The sequence below is a fragment of the Brassica napus genome, chromosome C4 (genome assembly GCF_020379485.1).
Source record: "Brassica napus cultivar Da-Ae chromosome C4, Da-Ae, whole genome shotgun sequence".
NCBI lineage: Eukaryota > Viridiplantae > Streptophyta > Magnoliopsida > Brassicales > Brassicaceae > Brassica > Brassica napus.
Window position 1 is genome coordinate 41,033,957 of NC_063447.1, and position 25,633 is coordinate 41,059,589.

Consider the following 25,633-nt stretch of genomic DNA (forward strand, 5'->3'; position numbering starts at 1 on the left):
GGACTAAGCTTGGAGTGGTTCTAGGGTTTTGGGTGGATTGAAACGAAGATCAGTATATAAAGAAGTAGGAAAAGAGGGAGGTGAAACGAAATCATAAAGGGGTTATTGATTGATTGAAACGAAAAAATTGATGGCGAAGAAGTGGCTCGATTGATTCTCGGATTATTTGCTCTTCCATCTGGGAAGACGAAGCGGTAGGGTTGAGGAACAAAAGTACACGCCGAGGAATGACTCCTGATAAAGCCCAAATGGCACGCGTGTCGGATGAACGATTAAGCCCAAATGGCACGAATGGCCCACTTCTCGGATGAAGCCCACACAGTATATGTCTCCGCGAGCCCGTCTGACGTGTCACAAAACCTGTCCCTGATTGGTCCGAATTAAAAATCCGACATGGCACGCTCCCTGCTCACCATATCCGGCTTTTAGTATTATAGATATCTTCTATCTCTAATATTCAATTTCTATGGTGTGTACCCAAACATCATCATCTGTGTAGATCGGTTCAATTTCGAATTACTATGGTCCGATATGCCACTATTCCCAACCCACAGTCATGTCATGGACCGATGAAAACCCCGAAAGACGTTTTTTCAAGTGTGATGACCATGGATTCCTGGTTTGGGCATATAAGGAAAAGCCCTCTGTTTGGCAAAAGCAAAGTCTGTTGGAGGCTAGGGACAAGATTCGTTACCAAACACAAGAAATCAATTTGTTGCCAGATGCAGTTCGACAAGCAAATGCTCAGATAGCCACACTTGAACTATCTTGCTCCTATGGTCCCAACAATGAACACTTGAAGGCCATTGAAGATCTCATCTGAGGACAAAGCATGGAGAGAGAGAAGACATTCCGCCCACTCGCTGTTTATTCCTAGGGAGGGTTCATTGCAGCTAGAGATGACAATTGGGTTGTACCGACCCACCTTGTCCCGCCCCGCCGCGGTACATGGTCAATGCGGGTCTTGGCGGTACATGCCCGCGCGGGATGCGGTCACTAGAAGTGCTGCCCAATCCCGACCCGTGACTTGCACAAGCCTTGGCGGTATAGGCCCGCAGGTGTGTCAAAGCCCCAGCATCAAACTCTCACCCACATTACTAACAAGTCTAAAATATGCTGACGAAACTACAAACAAAGCAACGAACCTGCCTCGATGCAGTTCCTCTTCCACAAACTGCTTGCAAGTCTGAAGACACCAGAAGAAGATCACAATGGCCATCAAGGTTTTGCAACTTTAGCCATCGATCGCAATGTACTTGTCAACTTTTTTGTCTACAAAGTCACGAAGTCAAACAATGCTCTACTAGAAACATAGAAAGAAAGAGATCTATGTAAGAACACAAACATATACTAGTAACCTAGTTATTGTGATTATCATAGAAACTCAATTAATATAACATGTTAAAATAAAACACCTTGTCAACGGTCTGCTTTCATACCTAAATTCCATCAGCTCTTATCATAAGCAATGGAGACGACAAAAAAAAAATAGAACAGAGACTAACCTGAGGTCCTTTGCCTTATAAATCGGAATGCAAGTGTCCTTTGCACTCTCATATCATTCTTCTCCTTGGTCATAATACAATCCCCCACTCATCACATGTCATTATAAAGAAAAAGTTTTAGAAATTTATGACTTAAGTCACTTGAGTTTATACGATCAGAACATTAAGAAACTACTGCCATGAGGATAACAAACAACAGTGCCTAGTTTAATTTTACAGACCAAACATATTTCTGACTTCAATATCAAGACAAAGAAGGAAACTTTATAACATACAACTACACACAAGAAAAACAACACCAACATGAAAAAAATGCATATTAGCAAACATTGACTTGATGATAACAACAAGAACAGCTTAAACACCCCAAGTATTGTCGATACGAAGCTGTTTATTAAGAGCCAACAACGAGACAGAACAACTTACAGGATTGCTCAATGTGTAGCCGCTTGATAAGAGACAAAAGAGTCCCCATATTTTGTTTTTATTTCACTGAAGATCATATAATCGACAACAAAGAGTTAGACCTTTTTTTTATCTTTCCTTACAAATTAAATCACAGTAACGAGCTAAAGAACATGTAAACACAATTTTTTCCTTACCTGATTCCATCGTTCTTGAATCGTGGCTAAAGAGGAGATGAAGAAAGAAGATGAAACCGAGAAGAGACTCTTCCTTGATTAAACGAGGATACAAAGAACATGCATGGCGACGTTGTGACAAATCGAAATTGACGGTTCGAATAAGAAAAGAAGCCGGAAGAGATCGCCTTTGTACTCGCCGGAAAAGAAGCCAGAAGAAATTGCCATTTCTCTTTGTTTTGTTTGTCGGAGAGAGCTCGAGAGTCAAAGTGACGATGTCTGTGCGGATCCCCGCACGTCTCGCGGGATACACTGAACCAATCCCGCTTCTGGCCCAATCCCATACAAGCTCATCCCGCGAGGCCCGCTAAAAAATCGGGCCTGAATATTAGTGACCAATCCCGCCCCGCAGCAAGTCCAAACGGGCCGGGCCCGCGGACTGGTTCAAATTTTGCCATCTCTAATTACAGCTACATCCATTATCGTCTATATGTTCAAAAGTAGTCATATAACTCTTAATTGTTGTTATCTAGGGGTTTGTCTTAATCAAAACTATACTAAAAGGAGGATATCAGAGTCTATGGAGGTGTCCACGTCATATTGATAATTCACACCAATTATAGAGTTTTAACTCGCCACGTCAGAAGAGCTTTAAGACAAAACTGGTCCTTCGTTTGGGCTGTGTATATATTTTTAAATGGCAACTCAAGCCCATCTAGCTTTTAGTCTAGAAAGCGTTGAGTTTTGATCTTCTGACTCTTCCACTTAATCGTCACAGCGTTACAAATCTTCCTCAATCCATTATCCTCTTTAATCCTTTGTAATTGTTTTGTTCCACCTCCTTGTATATAAAGTGCTTCATTTGATCTTCAGTTCAACCCTGATCGAAAACCTCCACTGAAGAAGCTACTGCTACGGCCATGAAATCCAACGGAAAGTCTCCCGTCTCCACCGGGAAGTCACAATCTGTGAAATCTTTGGAACAGAAGCTACTGTGAGTAAATTCAATAATTCTTTTACTAAAGTTTGAAACTTGGAACATTAATCTGTGAGTTGTGTCTAAATCTAGATGATTTGTTCGTTTGTCTTGGTATCAGACGAAATCAAGGCTACAGATGTTGATGTAATCCCCAAGATACCGTTATTTTGATCCAAATCGATCTGACGACCTCCGTTAGTGACGTAACTTCACATATACAAATATCATGGTACTTAAATACTCCCTTACACAATCGTGATATGTCTTTCTTATATTCTAAAGTTTTTAGTTTTTGATGAAAGACACCTTCTGGAGGCTGTTTCCGAAAGGGAATTCACATTGACGGTATGGTGTCAGGTGCCAACACATCACTCCCATACCTAATGATGATAAACTTCCGATCAGGCTCTGTTTTCTTTTATATAAAAAGGATTGTTTTTAAGTGTTTATGCAGGATGAAGAGAAGCGTAGAAACAGCAAAAATCTGTGACATGCTTTTCACAGCAACGTCTCATCGCCTTGCTGATTTCATCTTCTCTCTTGGAAACTATTGCTTGCAATTGAGTGACAGAGAGAGAATATACGTTAAGCTGAAGATCACATCTGATCTCATGTTTGTCAATCAAATGAAATAAAACTTTCCTATCTTTTCTGACTTCATGGTGGAGAATAGGTTTAATAGAGAGCATCACCGTGGAGAATAGGTTTCTTTTACTGCTGCTCTCTTTGTTTTAATTGTGACTTGGAAGTTATCTTTTCATATTGATTTTTTTCCCAAAACAACCAATATGAGGCGTGAGAGTGCCAGTGTTGTCATCGTAGTAGTAAAGTACGTTGATCCAGCTGGAGAGTGGCATGACTTATTAACCTTCTTCTTCCATTATAATTAGAGTGCCCAAGTATTTTTCCTGTTAAACCCTCTGTCTCCATGTTATATGTTGAATGACAATTTGATTGCTCCTTTGTTCAATTAGACAAATCTTCTTTTTTTCTTGTGGTATGTATGTAGTGATGATTCTTTTCAGCTCTTTGACAGTAGAAATACATTTAGCTCATACTTTGCAAGGTTCTTCTTCCCAATGTGTATGCAAAATTAAAGTTGCATTCGTTTCAGAGTTGCTGCTCCCGGATGTTTTTCTGTCAATAAAAGTGTTTCTTTTCTCTTTTACAGTATCTCTTTCATTTACAAGGTTCCACAGCTTACCACAACAATAGGGGTGATTCACAACGATAGAGATAATGTTGTAATTCTTGCACATTTTGTTTTTTTGTCGCTTGACAAATTACAATTGTTGTCTTATTGCGGAATGTAAAAGAAATTAAAAAATCTCATTTTTTTATACAAGCTGGAAGATGAAGTGGTATAAATACTTTCTTTAAAGTTCACTTAAGTTAAAGAAAGGGGATAAAATGATCTCAAGGGATTGTGATGACAATGTAAAGCCTAACTAAAAGGTGAAGAAAAGTTAGTGTTCAAAAGTGTGCATATTTGTGGAATAGTCCAGTAAAGCTTATTCCAAATAGCTTTCATTTTTTTTAGAAACACGTGAGTGTTGTTACGTATTTGCATGTAGAAAAAAAGATTGACATCTTTCAAATGAGGTATATATAGAGAAGTATCTCTTGGAAGCTTTTGAGAAAGATAATTTAATTCAACCATTGTTATCTTTCAATAACCACTAGATCTTCTGCTGGCCAACTGAATGTATCTTCCACTGTTATATTGGAGTGAGTGATTAACGATGGTAGCTTTCACTCGGAAACGATCTTATTTGGTTCACTACAAATCATAACATAGGGGAGAGGGGTTGACTAAGTCGAAGCTTAAGAACTCACTTTGGAGAGCGTTCTCTTTGAACTCCACAAACAATGATGTCTAAAAAGCCATGATTGTTAGAAATATATAAGAATATATATATATATATATATATATATATATATATATATATATATATATAATAAAGCTCTAGAAATCATGAGTAAGATGAAATCATGCAAAAAAAATTTTTAGAAATCATATAATTTTCAAAAAATAATTGTGCTAACTAGCTAAGACTTGGTTCAAAAAGAATTATATATATCTTCACGCATTCGTTTACATTATATTAGGCAACAAAACCTATAAATTATGCAGCCAAATATTGTATGAAGCATAAATATAAATTTTTATTTTTCTAAATATATGAAATTTACTTTATCAAGAAAAAATATAAAATTAAACATGTTTTAGTAGTATTTTAAGGAATTATAAAAAAAACAAAACAAAACATGCGTGTAATATTAAAAAAAACCCGACAAATCAGCAAAATAATATTGTTATAGTACTGGGTAATTCTATCTATGTTAAAACAAAACAACATCTCCAAATTATTTACCACTCTAGGTCTTTCTAAAATTAATTAAAAAAGTTTTACACAATTAACATGTTTTAAATACATCATAAAAATGTACAAAATATCTAGCCCATTAAACTGGATAAACCAGTAACCACATTGTTTCTCTTAAGTAAAACCCTATTGTTTAGCCTCATATTGAAAAATTATTTTAAAAAAAAACATTTGTCTCCCCAAAAAGGTGTGATCTTGCTTTCTTTCCAATCAGAGCCAGACAACTATTCTAACTAATTATATTTTATCCATAATAATTAATAATAAAAATTAAACTAGGCGGGACAAACTATTGAGAGCAAACTGCATAATTTTATTGTAGACCAACATAAAAAATGAAAACAAAATTATGAAATTTACAAAGTCTTAAATCTCATGGTACGTCCAAGTGACATGTAATTTAGGGTGAGACCGCATCCACATATATAATACAGATCATTCAAGTAACAACAATACTCTCGATGAAAGGAAAATGTTTCCCATATATATATTCATACAAGTACATTGACCATACATAACTTTCCATAGTTAATGGTGCTATGGTATGTTTGGTTATGCGAAGTTTGTTTGGTTGAGAGATGGTGTATTTTTGAGTTATGGAAAGCGAGGGTTTATAGCCACCTCAAAGAGAAATATTGATGGTGAATCTATAGGCATTAATTGTAAAGAAACTGAAAGTAATTATGTATTTGTTAAAGAGATGAAGTGGTGACTTAATGGTTTAAGGGAAGTGGAAATGTTGGACGGAGGTTGGATGGAGGTTGGAAGCTAGGATGAGAACCTAAAGAGGTTTCGTCGTTTTTGGTATGTATACATTAATATAGTGGACGACGAGCTAAATTTGAGTTCAATATGTGTACATTCGATAAAGCAAGTTTGCAGGCATGTAGTATATTAGATAACTCAGCAATACAAAAAATACAATTATCGCTATGAGACATATAACGTTGGAGATAGTCCATTTTCAAACGAATATACTGTTCAAACCAATATAATTCAGTATAATATATATTAAAATACAGAATTATATACAAAATACAATCTTAAGATACATAATATTTTATATTATTAATAATTATTTTTTTTCATCGTATATTCACATATAAGAATTTATATAAAAATAAAAATATCAAATATGTATCATCTTACATAATTAATAATATTTGTTTGTTTTGATGTCACAACCTTTGAATGAAATTGTATATTCTAGGTTTGCAGCAATAAAACTTTAAAAAAAAAAATGATAATATAGTTATCCAACAAGTAGATCTTTTTAAAACAATATAATTAGTTCATCACATTTGGAACAAATAAAAACAAAACACCCACTGCCAATAAAACTCTCTAATAATTTAATGTAAAAGGAAACTGGTTGATAATATTTGAAATAATATTGGATTACAATACAAGGTTAAAACTCACAAGAATTGAAAATTTTAAAACGAGTTTGAATATCATTTAGTTAAGTTATTATTTTCATTATTTAGCCTGAATAATATGTTACAGTGAAAATACTCAAATTTAAGTGTTTAAACATATAAACATTGTTTAATTGCTGCTAAAACATATTTAACCTTACTATTTAAACATACAGAAAATAATGAAAAAAAAAACTACATAGTATGTTTAAACATATTACATATTCAACAACCAAAAACGGAGTATGTTTCTCCTCATATATTATATATCCTACATAGTTTATATACATATAAAATTTCTGCAATATTTTATATTCACACAACAAAATTAATTGTAAAATTTTAAAAGTAATTATCCGCGCGTAGCGCGGAAAACGATCTAGTATAATTTAATCTTTGCAACCAACGTAATCTTGTTTTGACTTAATTAACCTAATGTTATTTTGCGTATTAATGTTTCCTTCCTACTCATACACTAAACAATTACTTTGTTCTTGTTACGGTTAACTTACCTTGTCACTTGTCAGTCACTAGGTTGCCACATTTTATAAGTCTCAGATTTATCCGTAATTAACACACAAGTCGAGGCATACAAATCGTATAAATATACTCTAAATTAACTACACGAAAACAACATTACCCATGCGTAACTCACGCACCCTTTGAGAAATTTTAAATTTGAACTACAAGTGGAAATATCGATAACACAAGATGTCTCTTTCATCTGACACCACATGACACGTATCCCTAATATGCCTACTATAGCATAAATCCAGCAATGCAGACATATCTACTCTACATGCACAACGCTAGGGGACAAGTCGGTAACTTCACGTTGATTCATTTATCCGAATAACTAATTAACAATTCTTTTGCATGCAAATAGGCATAAAATCTGAATTATACCATAGATGTAAGTCAAAAGTTTTGGTATAGTGTTACAACTTAGAAAATAATACATTCGTTGCTCAAAATCTAGTCATTTTTAAAATACGAATTTTTATGTATGCGGATTTGGAATTTTATACTGAATGTAAATATGTTTCAACTTTTTTTCGTCGACTTCTGATTTTATTATATATAAAGAGTACATTATTTTTTATCCCTACACATATTACAAAGTAAAATACACGTGTAGAGTAATGACATAATTTCCAACCACGTGGCATTAATGGGACATGCAAATTGATCTTTCTCTTCACCGCCGGTAAAATCTCGACCACCGCCGACGATAGAGCTTCATCTTCCCACCTTCAATCCTCGTTTCACCTTGATTTTGTACTCTTTATATTTAGCTTTCGCCTTCAACCGCACTTGAATCTCTTACAACCGCCGGTGAATTAAATATGAGAAGTTCTAGTTGATTCAACTAGAAGATTCATTACTGGACCTTCATTGAAGATGCCAATTTCCACTGAATCTTCCTTAAATCAACAGCGTACTTCCAACATCACCATCGTCCTTTTCATCTGAGATGTTCCATTTTCATGTTGACTTACTCTTAATACATAAGAGAGAAATAGCCTCATAGAAAAGGGATCTGTGCTCAACCAGCAAAGAAGAAAAGTTTCAAATCCAAACATCAACAGAATATGAATTAGCCCAGCGAAAGAGATAAAACAAAAAGTCGACTAAGCGAAAAGTTTATCCGCAACGGAAGGGAATTTTGATCTAGCGATCGATAATATTATCATCGTAAACAAAAAAAAATAAACAAAAAGAGGGATGGTGACCGGTGGCAAGCTGCTCACCAGCCACCGGAAACGATTTCAAGTTCTGTGTAAGTCTAGAGAGAAGTTGGAGGTGTTTAAGAGAGAGACGTTAAATATGTTTCAACCTGAATCAATGAAAAATATAAATAAAACATGACGTAGTAGGCTATCTCATGGAAAGTAATCAAATTAGCCCTAGTTGGAAAATATCTATTCTAATTACCCCATCTATTTTCTCATTGCCCCACATTTTTTCACTATTTTCCTCTTTCCCCTGCTACCCTTTCTTTTTATATTAGTTTTTTTCTTTCCCGCAACCCTACGTACCTCTCTCTTCTCCGCGGATCCCACGTTCCTCTCTCTTGCTCGCGGACCCTACTTTATTGTATTACTTTAATTTCACGTAGATTTATTTTTCATAAAGCACATTAAACAGAATCTATAGGGGATCCCCACTTCCAAATGTTTTCTTTCTATTATAACATGTGTCCATCATTTTTTATTCCCTAACTATATTCGATTTTATATGTTAATGAGCTCTATTTAACGATTTTGAAAGTGATTATTGAAGTAACTTAGTAGGATTTTTTTATGAAAATTTTGTAGAAATGTATTATTTACGTTTTATGTATTAAAGGTAACGAAAAATATCAAAGATTATTTTTATAATCGTGGAGGTTTTTTAAAAAAAATATGTAAATGAAGTTTAAAAAAGATTATACATATTTCTCTATATTTAATACTGTTTTGAAGGAAAAAAATATTAAAATGGTGTTAGATGATAATTTGGGTTTTGTAATACGTTATTGGTCGTTTAAAACACCTAAATTGATGAAAACTAAAGTTTTAGGTATATTGGTATAAAACAAATACAAAAATGATGTTTAAAAGAATATTTTGTATATTTCTGTTTATTCTGCACTGTTCTGAAACAAAATAATATATTATAATGGTGGTAGACGATATTGTGGGTTGTATAACACTTTCGTGGTCGGTTAAAAGGATTAAATCGATTAAAATGAAAATTTCTAAAAATTATTGAAATTACTAGTACTACTAAAGTGAAACGTGTATTACTAGTATTACTAGATCGACTATGCATCAGAGTTCTTGAATAACTTAGATTTTTTAAATTATTAACTAATAATAATTATATTTTTCAGGGAAATCTATGGCTTCTCATATTACAATCATATTTTTTACTACGGGGGAATTTACATCAAGGATGAGACTGATATAAGATGGATCTCGTGAGAAGATAAAACTCACACTTTAGTGATGTAGACATCTTTGAAAGAGGTTACATATTCTGGATTGGTTGAGAATATATGCAGAAATATTAATTAAGGTAGATGGGATGCTGAAGATTAATTACTTTCCAATGGTATTGTATTCGAACAAGTCATCAAATATTTGGTGTGATGAAGACGTTTTGGATTATCTAATGCAAGTGAATGATTAGAAATATAGAAGTGTTCTACATGGGAAGATAAACAATGACATAGTTGATACAGATGATGGTCATCAACACTACCCTATTGCATTTAGTGTAGTTTATGAATAAGTTGAAGTCAGTGAAATAAAATGAACTCGGATTGGTGTTTCTTTCTTATAGAAATGAAAGCTTGATTAAGTCAATACCTAAGGTGTTCCCAACAACCGCACATGGGTACTGTATCTAGAATTTGTCTCAAAATGTCAAAGAACATGTTGTCAAAGACGTTTGCGCGATTACGATGTCAAAGAACTACTAACTACTAGGAACTACCTTATACTACTATGTGTAATATGAACTACTAGGTACTACTGTGAATTACCTTGAACTACCTTAAAATACCTTGAATTACTATGTATTATGCATGTTTTTAAGAACCTTAATGTTCGTCTTGTTATTATTTTTTTAGAAGATATGTCGCATATATTACGTGATATATGTCTATATATGTGTTTATTTGTCAAATTAGACATAAAACACTTTTAATTTCTCAAGTTGATAGAAATTTATCATTTCTATAGAAATCATCCTTATACTTCCATACAAATGTTTTGATGGAAAGACCATAATAAGATGAATAACAGAAAATGCATTTTTTTTTCTACCAATGTGTTACATACAATCTAAAACTGTCTAAATTGATTTGTCTTGGGTACTACTAAGTGTAAATATTCAAACATGTTTCTCTCCTTTTAACACCTTTTAGACATTTTTTTTGTTGAAATTTTTAACACGTTTTAGACAAGTTTTTTTGTTGAATTTGTTAACACATTTTGGACAAAAAAAAATTGTTGAAATTTTTTTATCATGTTTTAGACTTAAATTGCTGAAAGTGAATTTTTTTATCGTGTCTTTCCGTGGCTTACACTTTTGATATGCAAGTTAGATACAATTGTATTGTTTTTTTTTTAAATCTCATGGCTAGCTTTTTTTTTTAATTGTTAGTGCAAAGCTACAACATTTTTTTTTCGTTCAAAGCTACTACATTTAAATGTGGTAATTTCAGGTCGAAGACTTGACTTGGTATAACCATCCAAAGAATGGGTTGCTGCTGCTGCTGTTGTTTCCCGATTCTGGCCTCTAATCTATACACTGCTGCTCCTCTTCAGGTGCCTTTCCTGTTTCAGTTGCATCTAGACGAGTGTCCAATTTGCTTAGAACGTTTTTTTTCCGCATCATCCAGAGTTGGATAACAAAAGATAGATTTAGTTTAAAATTCTTCATATTCTTCATTTGTTTTGTTTGTTTTTCCAGAATATGATATTGACAACCCGAAGCTGCTCACTAAATGCGCCCACAACTTTCATCTCGCGTGCATTCTTGAATGGATGGAAAGAAGTGAGGCTTGTCCAGTCTGTGACAAGGTTTGTGTCAGTTCAAAAACTCAATTTTCCTTCCACATAGATTTTCTTTTACGAGGACTTTGACAATCTTTGGATTACTCACGTCAGACAAGGTTTATTTTTGATTGTTTTTTATTGTTTTTTTCTTCTTACCAATCTTTGGATTATTCACGTAAGACAAAAGTGTTGGATCCATTAATAGCCATTAGGCTTTAATGAAATGTGTGAAAGGCAAATGATTTGGGCCCGTGAATTTAACAGCCCAAAGAATTATTATTTATGATGTAAAGGGACTTGTCCTACATCGCTTAGAGGAAGAGAAGTTGAGCAATATATATATGTTCACTTACCATAAAAGCTTAAACAGCTTGGAGAGAAAGGAGAGCTCCCACGCGCGCGCCGCCACCGCCGTCCGGCTGGCTCGGTGTGGGTTTGGGATTGGGCTTGGGTCTTGGGTCTTGGTGGAGGGCCTCCGGCCCAATAAGACTATTCTTTTTGGACCAAGTTAAGCTCAACGTTTTGCCATTTATTTTCAGAAAAAACAGCATGCAATTTTATTTAAAACGACAAGTAGTTTGTCTAGAAAATAAAAACGTCATGCATTTTATCCTCTCGAAAGTTTTAAACGAGATAAGAGAGAGTCTTGAGGAAGAAGTTTCAGAACTTAACTTCCCTCGATCTCCGCGAGATTCTCGCCCACGTGCAGCAGCTGTTGCGGGAAGTGGGTCTTCTCCGTCTCTTTAAATTTCGCCTATCCTCTTCCTTCATTGCTTAACGTTTTTTCACATCAAACCAACAGCGAAAATCCCTTAGCGTAAGTCTTAAATACGAGAGTGTTTCGTAGAGTTTATAGTTCGATAGGGCGATCACGAGTGAGGCGTGATTCGTCTGCCATGGTTGTATCATGGGACTCTATATTCGTACAGTCCCGTCTCACTAACGGAGCGAATATTTTGAGTTAAGGAAAGAGATCATATCTCGACTGCATGTCTCTTTGCGAATATGATTTCTTTTCGTTCTTGTATTCGCCTATTACATTCGTCTATTTCCTTAACATCGCTTTTATTATATCGTTTATGTCAGTCCGGTTTTCCGGCTTCAACAATCTTAACTCAAAATTGCTTTATGTCTAAAGCTCAAATCGGGTTGAAGAACAATTATAAAAACGGGTTTTGGAACCGTGTTTGCGATTTGCTTTCTAGCACTTCCGCGAAACGTTTATTCTTATTTCATAACGGGGTTCGCGATTTGCTTTCTAGCACTTCCGCGAAACGTTTTTTCTTATTTCATAACGTGTTTGCGATTTGCTTTTTAGCACTTCCGCGAAACGTTTATTGTTTATTTCATTACGCTTTGCGGATTGCTTTGTAGCTTTTTTCGCAAAACGTATTTTGATAATGGTTTCAAAGTGAGTTTATGAAACATTCTAAGTCTATAAAAATGGTTTCTGAGAACGCTTCTAAGCGAGCTTGCAAAACGTTTTCTCAAGACTTATATCGATATAATTTGGTTCAAACACCAAAAATGAACATCGATTGTAGACTATTACTTTCCTTAAAATAATATATTATTTGTTGAATGGAGTACTAATCCGTTTTTTCATGTTTTCTCTACAGAAAAATGACAAACGATAACAACACCCCCATTGACACCACGGATGTCATTCAGACTCCACTCAACGCTGCAGCAACTGATGCAACTGGCGTGACAACCGCTGCAGCAACAACGAGCACTATCCTCCCTGCGGGAAATGCTGCTGATGAAACCACTCGCCGTAGCCTATTCGGTGCTGGTCTTTATCAGAAGGGTTCAGTATCCACAAATTGTATGTCCATTCGTTCTCTGACCATAAGTTGTATGTCCTCTATCCATAAGTTGTATGTCCATTCGTTCTCTGACCATAAGTCTTCGGGACATACAACTTTTGGACATAGGATGGGTGTATGTAATGAAATGAACATTAAAATAAGTTAAGAAACTTTCACGTTGGACATACAACTTATGGTCAGAGAACGAATGGACATACAACTTATGGATAGAGGACATACAACTTATGGTCAGAGAACGAATGGACATACAATTTGTGGATAGAGGACATACAACTTATGGCAGAAAACGAATGGACATACAACTTATGGTAAAGGCAGTGATGGTGGACATCCACAACTATATTCACCTTCACGTTTTTCACCACCGCTTTCTCCATAAACACTGCCACCTCCACTGCAATATCCACCATCACCTCCATCATGACCTCCACCACCACCGCCTTTACCATGAACATCGCCGCCTCCGCCGCGACATCCACTGTCACCTCCACCACAACCTCCACCGTTTCCACGAGACTGAGTCTCTTTCATAGTGATGTTGAGACATCGATGGTGGTGACAGGATGGTGATGTTTCGACAGCGAAGGTGATGTTGCGAAGACGACGATGAATGAATATTGAAACATAGCCAAAAGAAAATAAGAACAAAAAAAATTAAAATAGAAAGAAAGCGATGAATGAATATCGTTTGTAGATAAAGATAGTAAAATAAAAGAAATATTCAAATTTTCTTGGCCATTCATTTATAGATAAGAATTATAATGATTAAAAAACATCTCAAACACACAACCGTTTTATCCAAACGATTCTCCTCTATTTAGTTAGGCAAGCTCAGGGTTAATTATGGCATTACATCTAGAAAATGTGTGTCAAAAGCAGAAAGTGTTTTATTGTGTAATTGGAAACTAACAATGTGTCTTTCAGAGTAATTTTCTCAAACTAAAATGACCAATATAGCACCTTTCTAAGTTTATCCTTTGAAAATTTTAATTTTTTAATTTTTTAATTTTTTAATTTTTTTATTTTTTTTCAAAATTTGAAATCTTGTGGAAGCACCGTAGCCTATTGGTTAAGGTTTAAAGGCTTCTACACCCAAGTCTGGGGTTCGAATCTCAGACTATGCAATTTATTGCAGATTGCAGGAAATCCAGGTTTCAAGTTTCGGATAGAACGGTTTATTAAACAATTATGCAGACTACAGAGGAAAGACTTGCAAGGGATCTTCAACATGGTGCAAGTAAATCTGGTCAGGCGTGGATCTTCATAGGACGGCTCAGGTGATGCAGTTAGGCGTAGGTCTTCATAAGGCAGGTAATATTGTCGGTTGTCGAATCGTCTATGTAATCTTTCCTATATCATAATTGTAATATCGTAATAAATCAGCGTTAAAAAAAATTTTGAAATCTTATCCCCAAAACCTCATTTCTCAACTCTAAACCCTAAACCCTAAACTCTAAACCCTAAACCCTAAACCCTAAACCCTAAACCCTAAACCCTAAACTCTAAACTCTAAACCCTAAACCCTAAACTCTAAACCCTAAACCCTAAACTCTAAACCCTAAACCCTAAACTCTAAACCCTAAACCCTAAACCCTAAATCCTAAACCCCACCCTTTAACTCTAAACCCTAAGTTTGTAACTTTTGATAAAACATTAAATGTTATTTTTGTGACTTTTGACCTTGAGTGCTAGTTTGGGAACAAAAACTTGATTTATTGTTATTTTTGTCTTTTTCTCAAAGAATAATGTAAAAAGACGGATTCTCTAACAAATTTCTTACATAATAGTTTTCTTTATTACTAAAGCCTCTGTATAAATCTAACTCTTATAACTAAAGAATAATGATTATGACAAAACCAAGAAACTCTAACCTTTTGTAACTTTTACAACAAAACATAGCCCTAAAAAGATCTGTCTCTCAAGCCGACACAGTCGCATGATGATCCTCTCCTGAGATCGAAGATCTTATAAAGATGGCTTTCCAGATCAGATCATCAGCCACACTGAACTGCCCGCCACACAACATCAGCTTAATTAGATCTTGTCTCTAACACGGTGGCTCGAGTCAGAGCAAGTTCTTCCCAAAGAACAGGGTTTAGCTGTGCGCTTGTCTGAACCGGTCTCCAACAAAGAGACTTGTCTAGCCACTTCTCCAACGGGCGTCACCAGCGCTTGGTCAGCCGCTTCGAGTGCGTTTGTGCAGACTATAAGCAGCTCCGCGACGTATGAAAGTTCTAATTGCTAAGGGTAAGATTACTTGCTTCATAAGAAACAGCAGCTCCGTTATCTTCAGCTGAATGGTCTTGCCGAAACCGAACAGCAAGAAGCAAACCCCCCATATCTGTTCCGCGGTTTCCCAAGCTCGCGTATCTGTATAAACCCTAGCTTGACGATGCTGGTTCTAGCGATGTTGAATCTCAGTAACATAGAAGCAGCTTCAGCTCCTGATCGTTTGGACTTAGGAAATGGAAAACCACAAGCTATAGCGCATCTAAGCCTCCTCCTTAAACCTCTATGTTTCTCAGGGAGTTTATAAGCAGCCAAAGCTAATAAAGAAGCTAGCACAGGCCCTGGAGCTAACCACCTCCCGCAACAACCATTCTAGTAGCCAAACTCCTCGGTCCATCCGCGTGATCAAAGATTAAAAAACATTTTTTAAACAGCTGCAACAGAAACACACTACTTCTCAACAAGCTCCCTTCCCGGCCGAAGGTACACGACATCTCTCTCAATGGTATTCTGTTTATAGTATCCAAAAGCCAGCTGGGGTTTATAGGAAGCGCTGATAAAATCGCTCACACGACGGCTAATAACGTTTTCGTCATTAAGGTTCGTACAAAGAGAAAGAGAAAAAAAGGGAAAAATAAAGAAAGAGTGAGGTCGGGAAGGTTGTTTTGCCCCTTTGGGAGTTTTAGAGGAAAGAAGAAAATACACGGGTTAGGTTAGAGGGTTTAGTTTAGGTTTAGTTGTAGTTTTGTAGATTCGTTAAGGGTAGTTTAGTATTTACCCAAGTTTCTGTAATTAAAGAAAAAAAAATTAAATTATTTATTAGGAGGGACAAATTAGAGAAAACCATTGAGGTAGTAGGGCAAATCAGAATAAAGTCCCTATCTCATTTATATATGAGGGTAAAAATATCTATATATATAAAGTAGTGTTTTCTCTCCTGTAAGTGCACCACGTCACTAAGTCGCTTAATATAGTGTTAACACGTGTCACACTTAACTAAATGTTGCGTTTCAATTATGACTCTTTGTTACTTTTTTGGGTCTTCGTTTTGTTGTTACTTTTTTGGACTTTGTTTTGTGGGTTTAATAATTTACACAAGTAGCTTCGTTTTGCTTTGCTAAAATTCAGGATTAATAGTTTTTTGGCCAGACTATAAGTTTCAGAAGACCATAATTTGAACAAAGAAAATTAACCGTATTAATAAAAAGGAATTAAGGGAGATCGACATTAATCTAAACAATCAAACATAATACAGAAAGATATTCTGTATAAAAATTGAAATACGGGTATCAGATAATCATAAAGATAGCATCAATAAGATTCAAACGCAAATTATCCCTGAAATATAGTTTCATATCATATGCCCAGCCAAAAGAAAGAACTTAAAAAATCACAAAACTTGAAAACTTGATTCTGAGTATCTGTTCTCCAAGGTGAATAAACATCAAACATAAAATCAGTCGTAAAATACCATTTGTTTTATGAGATTCATCATGTACTCAGATCATATAAACACACAAATCTTTTTAAAATAAAAACTGGAAAAGGACTTTTTATGAGATTCATCATGTAGTCAGATCCATAAACCCACAGATCTTTTTAAAATAAAGATTGGAAAAAAGACTCAGTTTTCATTATAAGTCGATCAGCATCTCAAGAGTTATCACAATAACATCACAATATGTCTCACGGGATTGAGAGACTTTTGGACATTCTATGTTCACCTCGACTACATAAAAGAGAGCTTAGATATAAAGCCAGAAGGAAAAAAAATGGAAAAGCTCAGAACTTCTTAGAGGTTGACCGTCAGCGATAAAGAACAAAGCGCTTCTCTGTCACGCAAAAATTAAAAAAAAAAGTCTTATACCAGTATCGAAGTAGATGATAAGAACTATAAACAATGAGAATGCACACTATATGATTGACACGTTATATATTAGTCGAGACATGATTAGGAGAAACCCTGATTTTATTGGGCTTTGTCGTGTACTATGTATTAATGGGCTTCTCTAAAAACTTAGATGCTATAACTAATGGATCTTTGAGTTGAAGAAAGCAGAAAAGTTAGATCTTTGAGCTGAGGTAATGTTTCTCAAATTTACAGATTGAAGGCTCAGTTGATATGATTTAGAGAAAACGTTGGGTTGTGGTTTTCTTAAAAAATATTTTTTTTTGATTTTATTTGGTTTGTAATGTGTTCTCATAAACTGATTTGAAGACCAACATTATATTTGTCTTTCTGATATTTTTTTACTTATTCATTCTTTATTATAAAATAGTTTGGGTTAATTAAAAAAATAACACGTTTAAACAATCAATTTCAACGAAAGACCATGTTTAGCAATTTTATTTTCGTAGATTCTGTTGCAATTTGTTCGAAACAATATTTTTTAACATTTTCCTTAGTAAAAAAAAATCTTTTCTTTGGCCAGCCTGATAAAATAACTCCGGTACTCTATCAAACCAAAATTATATAGCCGTAAATTTTTAGTTAGTCAAAAGAATATATTATCGTTTGATATAGAAAATGTAAGGAACCGGTTTCTACATTTTATACTGCCGTTAAGACCATCTCCAATGTATTTTGTTATTTTCACCTCTAAATTAGAAGAACTCTATAATAGAGATGAGATATGCTCCAATGTATTCCTCTAAAATAATAGTCCCTAAATGTAGAGTAAAAATAGAGAAATGCTATTTCTTCCTCTATATATAGAGGAAAAAATAGAGATCCCTATTATAGAGGAAGAAATAGAGGTGGGTTAGAGCAATTTCACATTTAAATGCTATTATAGAGGTATAAATAACAATATGTTGGAGATGCTTTAAAGACTGATTCCCGAGAAACGAGAACTCAATGATTTTAAAAACATAACTAAGCTTCAAATGAGTTGTCAATTTAAACAATTGTTTATATGAAAAACTAAATAATAAGATAAAAGTATTTAAAGCATAAACAAAGTTTAATTAAATTAAATTTCACATTGCTTACCTTCTGTTAATTCCAATACTGAAAATATAACAAATAGTGAGTTTTAACCATTTCAAATTTTTTGAGCAACACTTTGAATAAATAAATAAAAAATTCTGAATTGGCATATTAATTATATTTTAGTAGTCAATTCTAATGTAATATATATCTATTAAAATCTAAATTATAATTGTAATTGATTTTTCATAGTCGTATATCTAATTGTTAAATAAACAGTAGAGAAACTCTCATTTGATCAAAAAACAAAATATAAAAAGCCTATGCTCCTTCTTTGGCTACAGAGGAAAAATAAGAGACTAAAACTCAACTTTTCACTCCATACAATCCAAAGATATCCTTACTATTTGTGGTTTAACAAGGTTTCTCTATTGTATTATTTTTTGATCGATTTTGTTTGATTTAATTTATAATGCTCAAAGTTTAAATTTAGAAAAATGTTATGAGTATTATAACACTATAAAATTTTGTAACTCTGAATCAACGACAATACTAAATATGTTAACATGTCAATTTTTAGTTATATAATTGAAATTTGATGTAGATAACACTGATTGCTTAACATAATCACACTCGCAACCAAATGAACATAAAAAAAAAATTAACACAAAAATTATATCATCGATAAAAACCAATACATCACATCCCGTCCGTATGGCGGGCCAATCCTAGTTTATATATAAAACGAAGAGATCGAAATCCACGAGGAAAGATTCACATGAGTAGACTTTTTCTTTTGATCACATCTTTGCTTTCAAACCAATAATTTTCTTATTTGATTATAGTTTTATATAAAAATAATTAATTAATTCAAGCTTCGGCGAAGACTACGTGATACACGTGGAGAAGCAATGCTTTATTTATTTTTTTATTTTTGGTGTGGTCAAATTGTAATTGTCGCGCTCTAAATATCTGTCAAACCAAGCGCAACCGAACCAACTCATTAATTGAAGGAGAAAAAATCATCGAAAACCCTAAAGAAGTCTTTAGAAGCAATATAATCGCTACGAAAGCCAACCGAACCGAAAAGTGAAGCTCTCTTCTTCTTAACCCCAAAGAAGACGCAACCAAATACTAAAAGGTCAAGTTTAATCTCTTTCTGATTCAATACTATGCTACAGAGCTTGTGATTGTGTTTTTTTTGTGGGCTTTCGAAAGTTTCCGTCGGGCTGCTTTCACTTTCTTCGATGTTTTCGGTGTTAAACCGTAGCTATATCAATCGATTCTGATATTATCCTTGTTTCAGGTGCTGAGATGTGTCTGTTGATTGCTTCTGGTCTATGGGTTCCTGCGACATACTGAGTGTGTTGTTCGGTTTAGGTGTTTGGTGCATTGCTTATATATCAGTCGCCGTCTTTGCATCTTTTAGAATCATTCACTCTCTTTGCTCTATTTGAGTTTTTTTTTTCTGGAAGATTTTGCTTTGTTACAATGGGTTATGCTCAGCTCGTTATCGGTCCAGCAGGCAGCGGAAAGGTCATTATATAGTCAATTTTGGATCTGTAATAACAGTTAGATTTTGTCTAATGGGGATTTTTTTTTTTCTGGATCAGTCAACGTATTGCTCATCTTTGTATGAACACTGTGAAACGGTCGGCAGAACAATGAATGTTGTTAACTTGGATCCTGCTGCTGAAATCTTCAACTATCCTGTGGCTATGGGTGAGTTATTCAATCAAAATCCCTTGGGACTTTCTTGGTTTCACACTTTCTTGGTTTTTGCTGTTTTGCAGATATCAGAGAACTTGTTTCTTTGGAAGATGTAATGGAGGAGCTTGGGCTTGGTCCTAATGGTGCCCTCATGTACTGCATGGAGTATCCTTTTTACATAGACATATAATGAGAATTTTTAACTACCTCCTGAGTCTTAATGCTGTTGCCTTTATTTATATGTTGGAAAATTGCATGGAGAATCCTTAACTCTTAATCCACAGATACCTTGAGGATAGCTTACATGATTGGGTGGATGAAGAATTGGACAACTACCGAGATGATGATTACCTTATATTCGATTGTCCAGGTGCATACATGATCAATAAGTTTATTTGTCTGATTATTTAAATACGAGTGGTTTCTGTAATCAAGTTTGCTTCTCAAGTGTGTTTTTTTTATCTGTAAATTCTTCTGAAATCTATCCTGTTAATAGGCCAGATAGAACTGTTTACACATGTTCCTGTGCTCAAGAACTTTGTGGCGCATTTGCAACAGAAGAACTTCAACGTCTGTGTTGTTTATCTGCTTGATTCACAGGTTTTATATCAACTTCTGTTTCTTTTTCTATACCTACTACTGTTGTAGTAAAAAAACCAATTTGTGTTGATAACAAATGATATATCTTGTTGGAGCAGTTCATAACAGATGTCACCAAGTTTATCAGCGGTTGCATGTCGTCTCTCTCTGCAATGATCCAGCTTGAATTACCACACATCAACATCCTCTCAAAGATGGATCTCTTGCAGGATAAAAGCAACATTGATACGTATGGATTCTTCTTTTGTGTCTTTTCGTTTTCCGTTGTTGTTTCTGAGTTAAGTAATTTTGCGTCGGGTTTGTTTACCTTAGCTACTTGGATCCGGAGCCTCGCACATTGTTGGCAGAGTTAAACCAAAAGATGGGTCCTCGATATGCGAAATTGAACAAAGCCCTGATTGAGATGGTATGTAATACGGTTTTAATCATATGTTGATCGTAAAGCAAAAGTGTGTATAGTTTGATTTTCATGATTGCGTTTTTGGGATGTGGTGGTAATTATTAGGTGGGAGAATATGGGATGGTGAATTTCATACCCCTTGACATAAGGAAAGAACGAAGGTGATAAACTAATTTGCTCTCTATCATATCTTCCAACATTGATCCAATTCAAAAGCTAATATCGACAACGTTTTCTTTGTGCAGTATTCAGTATGTTCTGTCCCAGATTGATGTCTGCATCCAGTTTGGAGAAGACGCTGATGTTAAGATCAAAGATGAGGATGAAGATTTTGGTGATGATCAGTAATTTGTTACTCTGTTTCACGGACGCTTTTCTTGAAACTTCTAAACAATCTTGGTCTTGTCAAAAAGGCCAATGAACTTGTGAGAACTATCTTATTGCTGAATATCAAACCTTAACTAGTGAGTGATTTCCAACTACTAGGAATTTCTCCACGCAGACATTAATACCAAATCAGCCGCATTTCATCTTGTCATACACAACAATTAGAGTCTGCTTTAACAAAAAAAGATGTGAATATTCAAAATCTAGGTTCGTAAGAGAGCTAAATTTTAGTTAGAATTTTAAATCTCTCATCTGTATCACAATGAATACCATCACCTCGTTGCTTTTCTTTTCACTAGGCCAAGTCCAAAATGCAATCATGAGTTTATAGGATTGTAAAAATCAAGTTGTAAATGTCTAAAATGTAGGATTTCGCTGAGATTTAGTGAATTATTGCTACTGTTTAAGTGAATGATCGTAATTGTTTGGATGAAGAGCTGCAATTACTAAAATGAAATATTGCAACAATTGATGATTACAAGTGTTGGTGATGATTCATTAATGAATTATTGCAGTTGTTGGTGATTGTAATTTTTAATGATGAACTATTGGAACTCTTAAATAAACATTACAATGTTAATTGTTAACCATTGCAACTTTTAGCTCTATTATCTAAGGAATTGTAAGCATTGGCAAATTATGCATAATCACAAACAAGAAATCACAACCTAATTGGAAGAGCGAAAGAAAAGCAGTTATTATTTCAAATAATTATCAAAAATATTTGAAGAAATACATATAAAAGGAGAAATTATATAAGTTATTTTGTATCTTAATCGAGAACAAGAGTGTGTACTTTGATTATCTCATCAGACAAATGATTTCTTGTGACGAATGCTTGGAATAGAGTCAAAATACTTTTTAAAGAAAGTGTTCTCGCGTGCGATTCAATTATTCGTTGGCGTTTTAACAAGGAATAAAATGTGTCATTTTATGTACGACTACATAGATTGAGTCCTTCCCTTCCCTGATTCTAGGCAAGCCTAATACGAAATTCAATGAGATATCAGTTTGAAGGCTCGTTAGGTATTGACAAAGAAGTGTACTTACATGGTGTTTGTGCCTTGCCATGGTTGTTTTGCAAACGGTACTCCGGCCACATATCCTCTCTACATCCCTTTTCATATGCGGCAAAGTGTTCCATCAAAGCATTCAAGAAAACAATTCTCTCAAAGAGCAATTATGGACACACAAATGATTTTCAAACAAAAGATTACAATAAAACCTATAGAATTTTCCACTAGCAAACTTCTTACATTCATTGTAAGTATCTTTAAAGTCAGGGTCATGCTCAGAACATGTCTTGAATTTTTTCAACCCCCTATCAACTTAGAATCTTGTGTAGAAAGCAAGACGTACCTTCTAAAGAGTGCATTGGCTACAATATTTTCTTTACCTTGTTTGTAGCAGATGACATAAGGAAATGTCTCTATAAATTTGACCCACCTAGGGATGCCTCTTATTCAGCTTTTGTTGACCTTTAATATGCTTGAGAGACTTGTTCTGTGTGTATAACAAACTCCTTAGCCCACAAGTAATGCTGTCATGTTTAAAAAGCTCCAACCAAAGCATAAAACTACTTATCATGGGTCGGATAGTTCAAGGTAGCTTTTCAAAGATTCTTAGTGAAGAAAGAAATATGTTTCCTTTCTTGCATCAAAACTTATTCTATTGTGTGCTCATGCTCCCTTTGGATTTGATCCCTAAGTACTTTAACTGAACATATTATTTGAGAGAGAAAGTTGCTCATAGGGTAACTTGAGTGATATCAGAAAGGAACTAGAAAAACCAACATGTGTGTTCATATACTTGTTGGAGTAAGAGTTCATGTATCCTTTGAAAAGCCTACACCTTTTTTATTAAGAAATGAGGTTAGTTGAAGGATATGTCAAGCAGAATCTGTTTAAGTTGTGGTATGGCAAGGTTGCTAGGCTGGGGCTGAGTACATGGAAATGCCTCAGATGTGGTTGCAACCTTGTAGAGGTGATGGTGGTATTCTAAGGAGCTAGTGAGACCCTGCGTTTTTTCTATGTTTTGCTTGTAGACAAGCAAAATAATAAGTCTGGAAGAGTTGATAGGTCCTAGATTTTACCAATTTTAGGCAATATATTTGGCCATGTTTAGAGTCTTTATTACACATTTCTAGTTTGTTTTAGGTCATTTATAAGTCTATATGCATTTTATTACTGTTTTCTATTTTTGTTCTAGCTTTACCAATAACTAATAGTCTATTGTGTGATCTACCACTCGATCCCCAAGTACTACAATCAATCTCTTATTTAAGAGAGTGCTCTTGGGATAATTTGAGCATATCAGCAATTCATTCAACATATTTTCATTGTGTGAAGTTTCCGAATTCGGAAGTCATTCAAACCATCTGTGGAAGCCAAAAAGCATCCCGTAACTGTTACATGGACTACTATAAGCTCACGAAGCGATGCCCCGTATAACAATTACAGAAAAAGGTGCTCAGAACTCAACGTTTAAAACAAAATAAGACCCATCCATATGTCATCTTACGAAAGTTCTAATGATCTAGATCTGCAAGACCTTATCCAAAGCGAACAAATTTCCTTTCTAAAGGAAAACTTAGTACATTCATATGGTTCACAAAAGATACGTCTGGAATTAACCCCGACATAACTACTCATGAGATGAATGTCGATCCCACATATAAACCTATAAAACATAAACGTCGAAAGCTAGGACTCAAACACACCAAAACAATAATGAAGAAATAGATCATCTATTAAAAGTCAGCTCTATTCACAAAGTAAAATACCTTGATTGATTCGCTAACCTTGTATTTGTCAAGAAAAAGAACATGAAGTAGATGGACTTCATGATTTCATGGAAACATTGATAATTTCCCATTTGAACTTAAAAAAGGCAATATTTATTTAACCACATGGGTTTGGTTTGGTGGCGCATGGCGTCCCAAGTGTCCCTAAGGGACTTGGGTTCAAATCCGCGTCAATTCAGGTTTATCCATCTATGTGGTCAAGCGACAGAGATATCTAATTCTCTTTGCGAGCAATCGGGTATGGCTGCCACCGGTAGTCAGGCCCCTAGAGAACTAGTTGGATGGGTTTTGACATGCCGGATATCCGGTTATCAGAAAAAATAACTTAAGAAAAGATATAATATACATTTCAGCTCCATTATCTTTCTCATGGTGCGAATTGAATGACACTTCTTCTTTTTCGTTTGCGGCTAATAAACCCTACATTTGAAAGATCAACGGTCGCTTCAAAATGGCAACACCCATTTAGATACATATTGTTTCATTTGGGTATCAGGTTCTTTGTGTTTAAATTTGGCTCCATTCGGATATTATAAATTCTTGTGTGAGTTTCGAGTCGGGTCCTTCTGAATCGGATATGTTCGGTTCTGATGTATATAAACTTAAAAATATATAAACAACTACTTAGAAATGTCATTAAACAATTTATAAAACATAAGTAAGAATCAAAATCTAGGTGGATATGCGTGCAAATCAAACTCTAGTTTAAAATTATACTAAGTATAGTTTTCCAAAAAAAAAAAAGACATTTCAGCTCCATTTATTTTCTTTTTTTTTTTGTGATCAACACTCCATTATCTTTCTTAGGCTTGGGCGTTCGGGTCTTTGGGTCGGTTTCGGGCCGGTTCCTTTCGGATCCGGATCTTTCTGGTCCTAAATATTTAGATCCAATACTAAGAAATTTCCAGTTGGGGTTCGGGTCGGTTCTTCTCGGGTCCGGGTCGATTCGGATCTATAATTAAAATACCCTTAAAATATCCGTAATTTTTCGGGTCCATATTGGGTTCGGGTCGGGTTCGGGTATTTAGTATCTGAAAAGGACATGACATACCCAATTCCATCAAATTTAGTTGATATTTTGTCATATATATCTAAAATTTTACAAAATAACTTAAATGAAACTATTAATAATTAAAATAAAACATTTTTAAACTCTAAATTTTACATTCTAAAGCTTTATATTACTTAAAAAACGTTACAAAATAATAACAAATGTTGTTAACAAAAGATATTTCAACTAAATCATAAAATAATATATATAAAATAGAACACAAAAACATCATAGTTTTAGATATACATGTTTTTAAGTCGGGTGCAAATCGGTTC

General features: G+C 34.6%; 1 protein-coding gene and 2 non-coding genes across 3 annotated transcripts; 1 reads left to right on the forward strand and 2 right to left on the reverse strand.

Annotated features, from left to right (window-relative positions):
- Window positions 1-16,890: 16,890 nt before the first annotated feature.
- LOC125586779 lies at window positions 16,891-16,982 on the reverse strand. Its single transcript, XR_007323310.1, has one exon. It is a non-coding gene; the product is annotated as a small nucleolar RNA Z101 (small nucleolar RNA).
- A 137-nt stretch (window positions 16,983-17,119) lies between these two features.
- Window positions 17,120-17,207, reverse strand: LOC125586792. The gene has a single exon (XR_007323320.1). It is a non-coding gene; the product is annotated as a small nucleolar RNA snoR14 (small nucleolar RNA).
- Window positions 17,208-19,359: 2,152 nt separating this feature from the next.
- LOC106402292 (GPN-loop GTPase 3) lies at window positions 19,360-21,599 on the forward strand. The gene is made up of 10 exons (XM_013842998.3): window positions 19,360-19,548; window positions 19,714-19,943; window positions 20,021-20,129; window positions 20,201-20,282; window positions 20,402-20,487; window positions 20,614-20,717; window positions 20,816-20,946; window positions 21,030-21,123; window positions 21,223-21,278; window positions 21,363-21,599. Exons 2-10 carry the CDS (start codon window positions 19,899-19,901, stop codon window positions 21,463-21,465), a joined length of 810 nt encoding a protein of 269 aa, XP_013698452.1. The 5' UTR covers window positions 19,360-19,548; window positions 19,714-19,898; the 3' UTR covers window positions 21,466-21,599.
- Window positions 21,600-25,633: the final 4,034 nt, after the last annotated feature.

Bases quoted from the DNA above. Each gene is read 5' to 3' on its own strand.
- LOC106402292 (XM_013842998.3), top strand. From the start codon at position 19,899: ATGGGTTATGCTCAGCTCGTTATCGGTCCAGCAGGCAGCGGAAAG. The intron at 20,488-20,613 runs GTGCATACATGA...TCCTGTTAATAG, and splicing joins CCTTATATTCGATTGTCCAG to GCCAGATAGAACTGTTTACA. The intron at 21,124-21,222 runs GTATGTAATACG...GGTAATTATTAG, and splicing joins ACAAAGCCCTGATTGAGATG to GTGGGAGAATATGGGATGGT.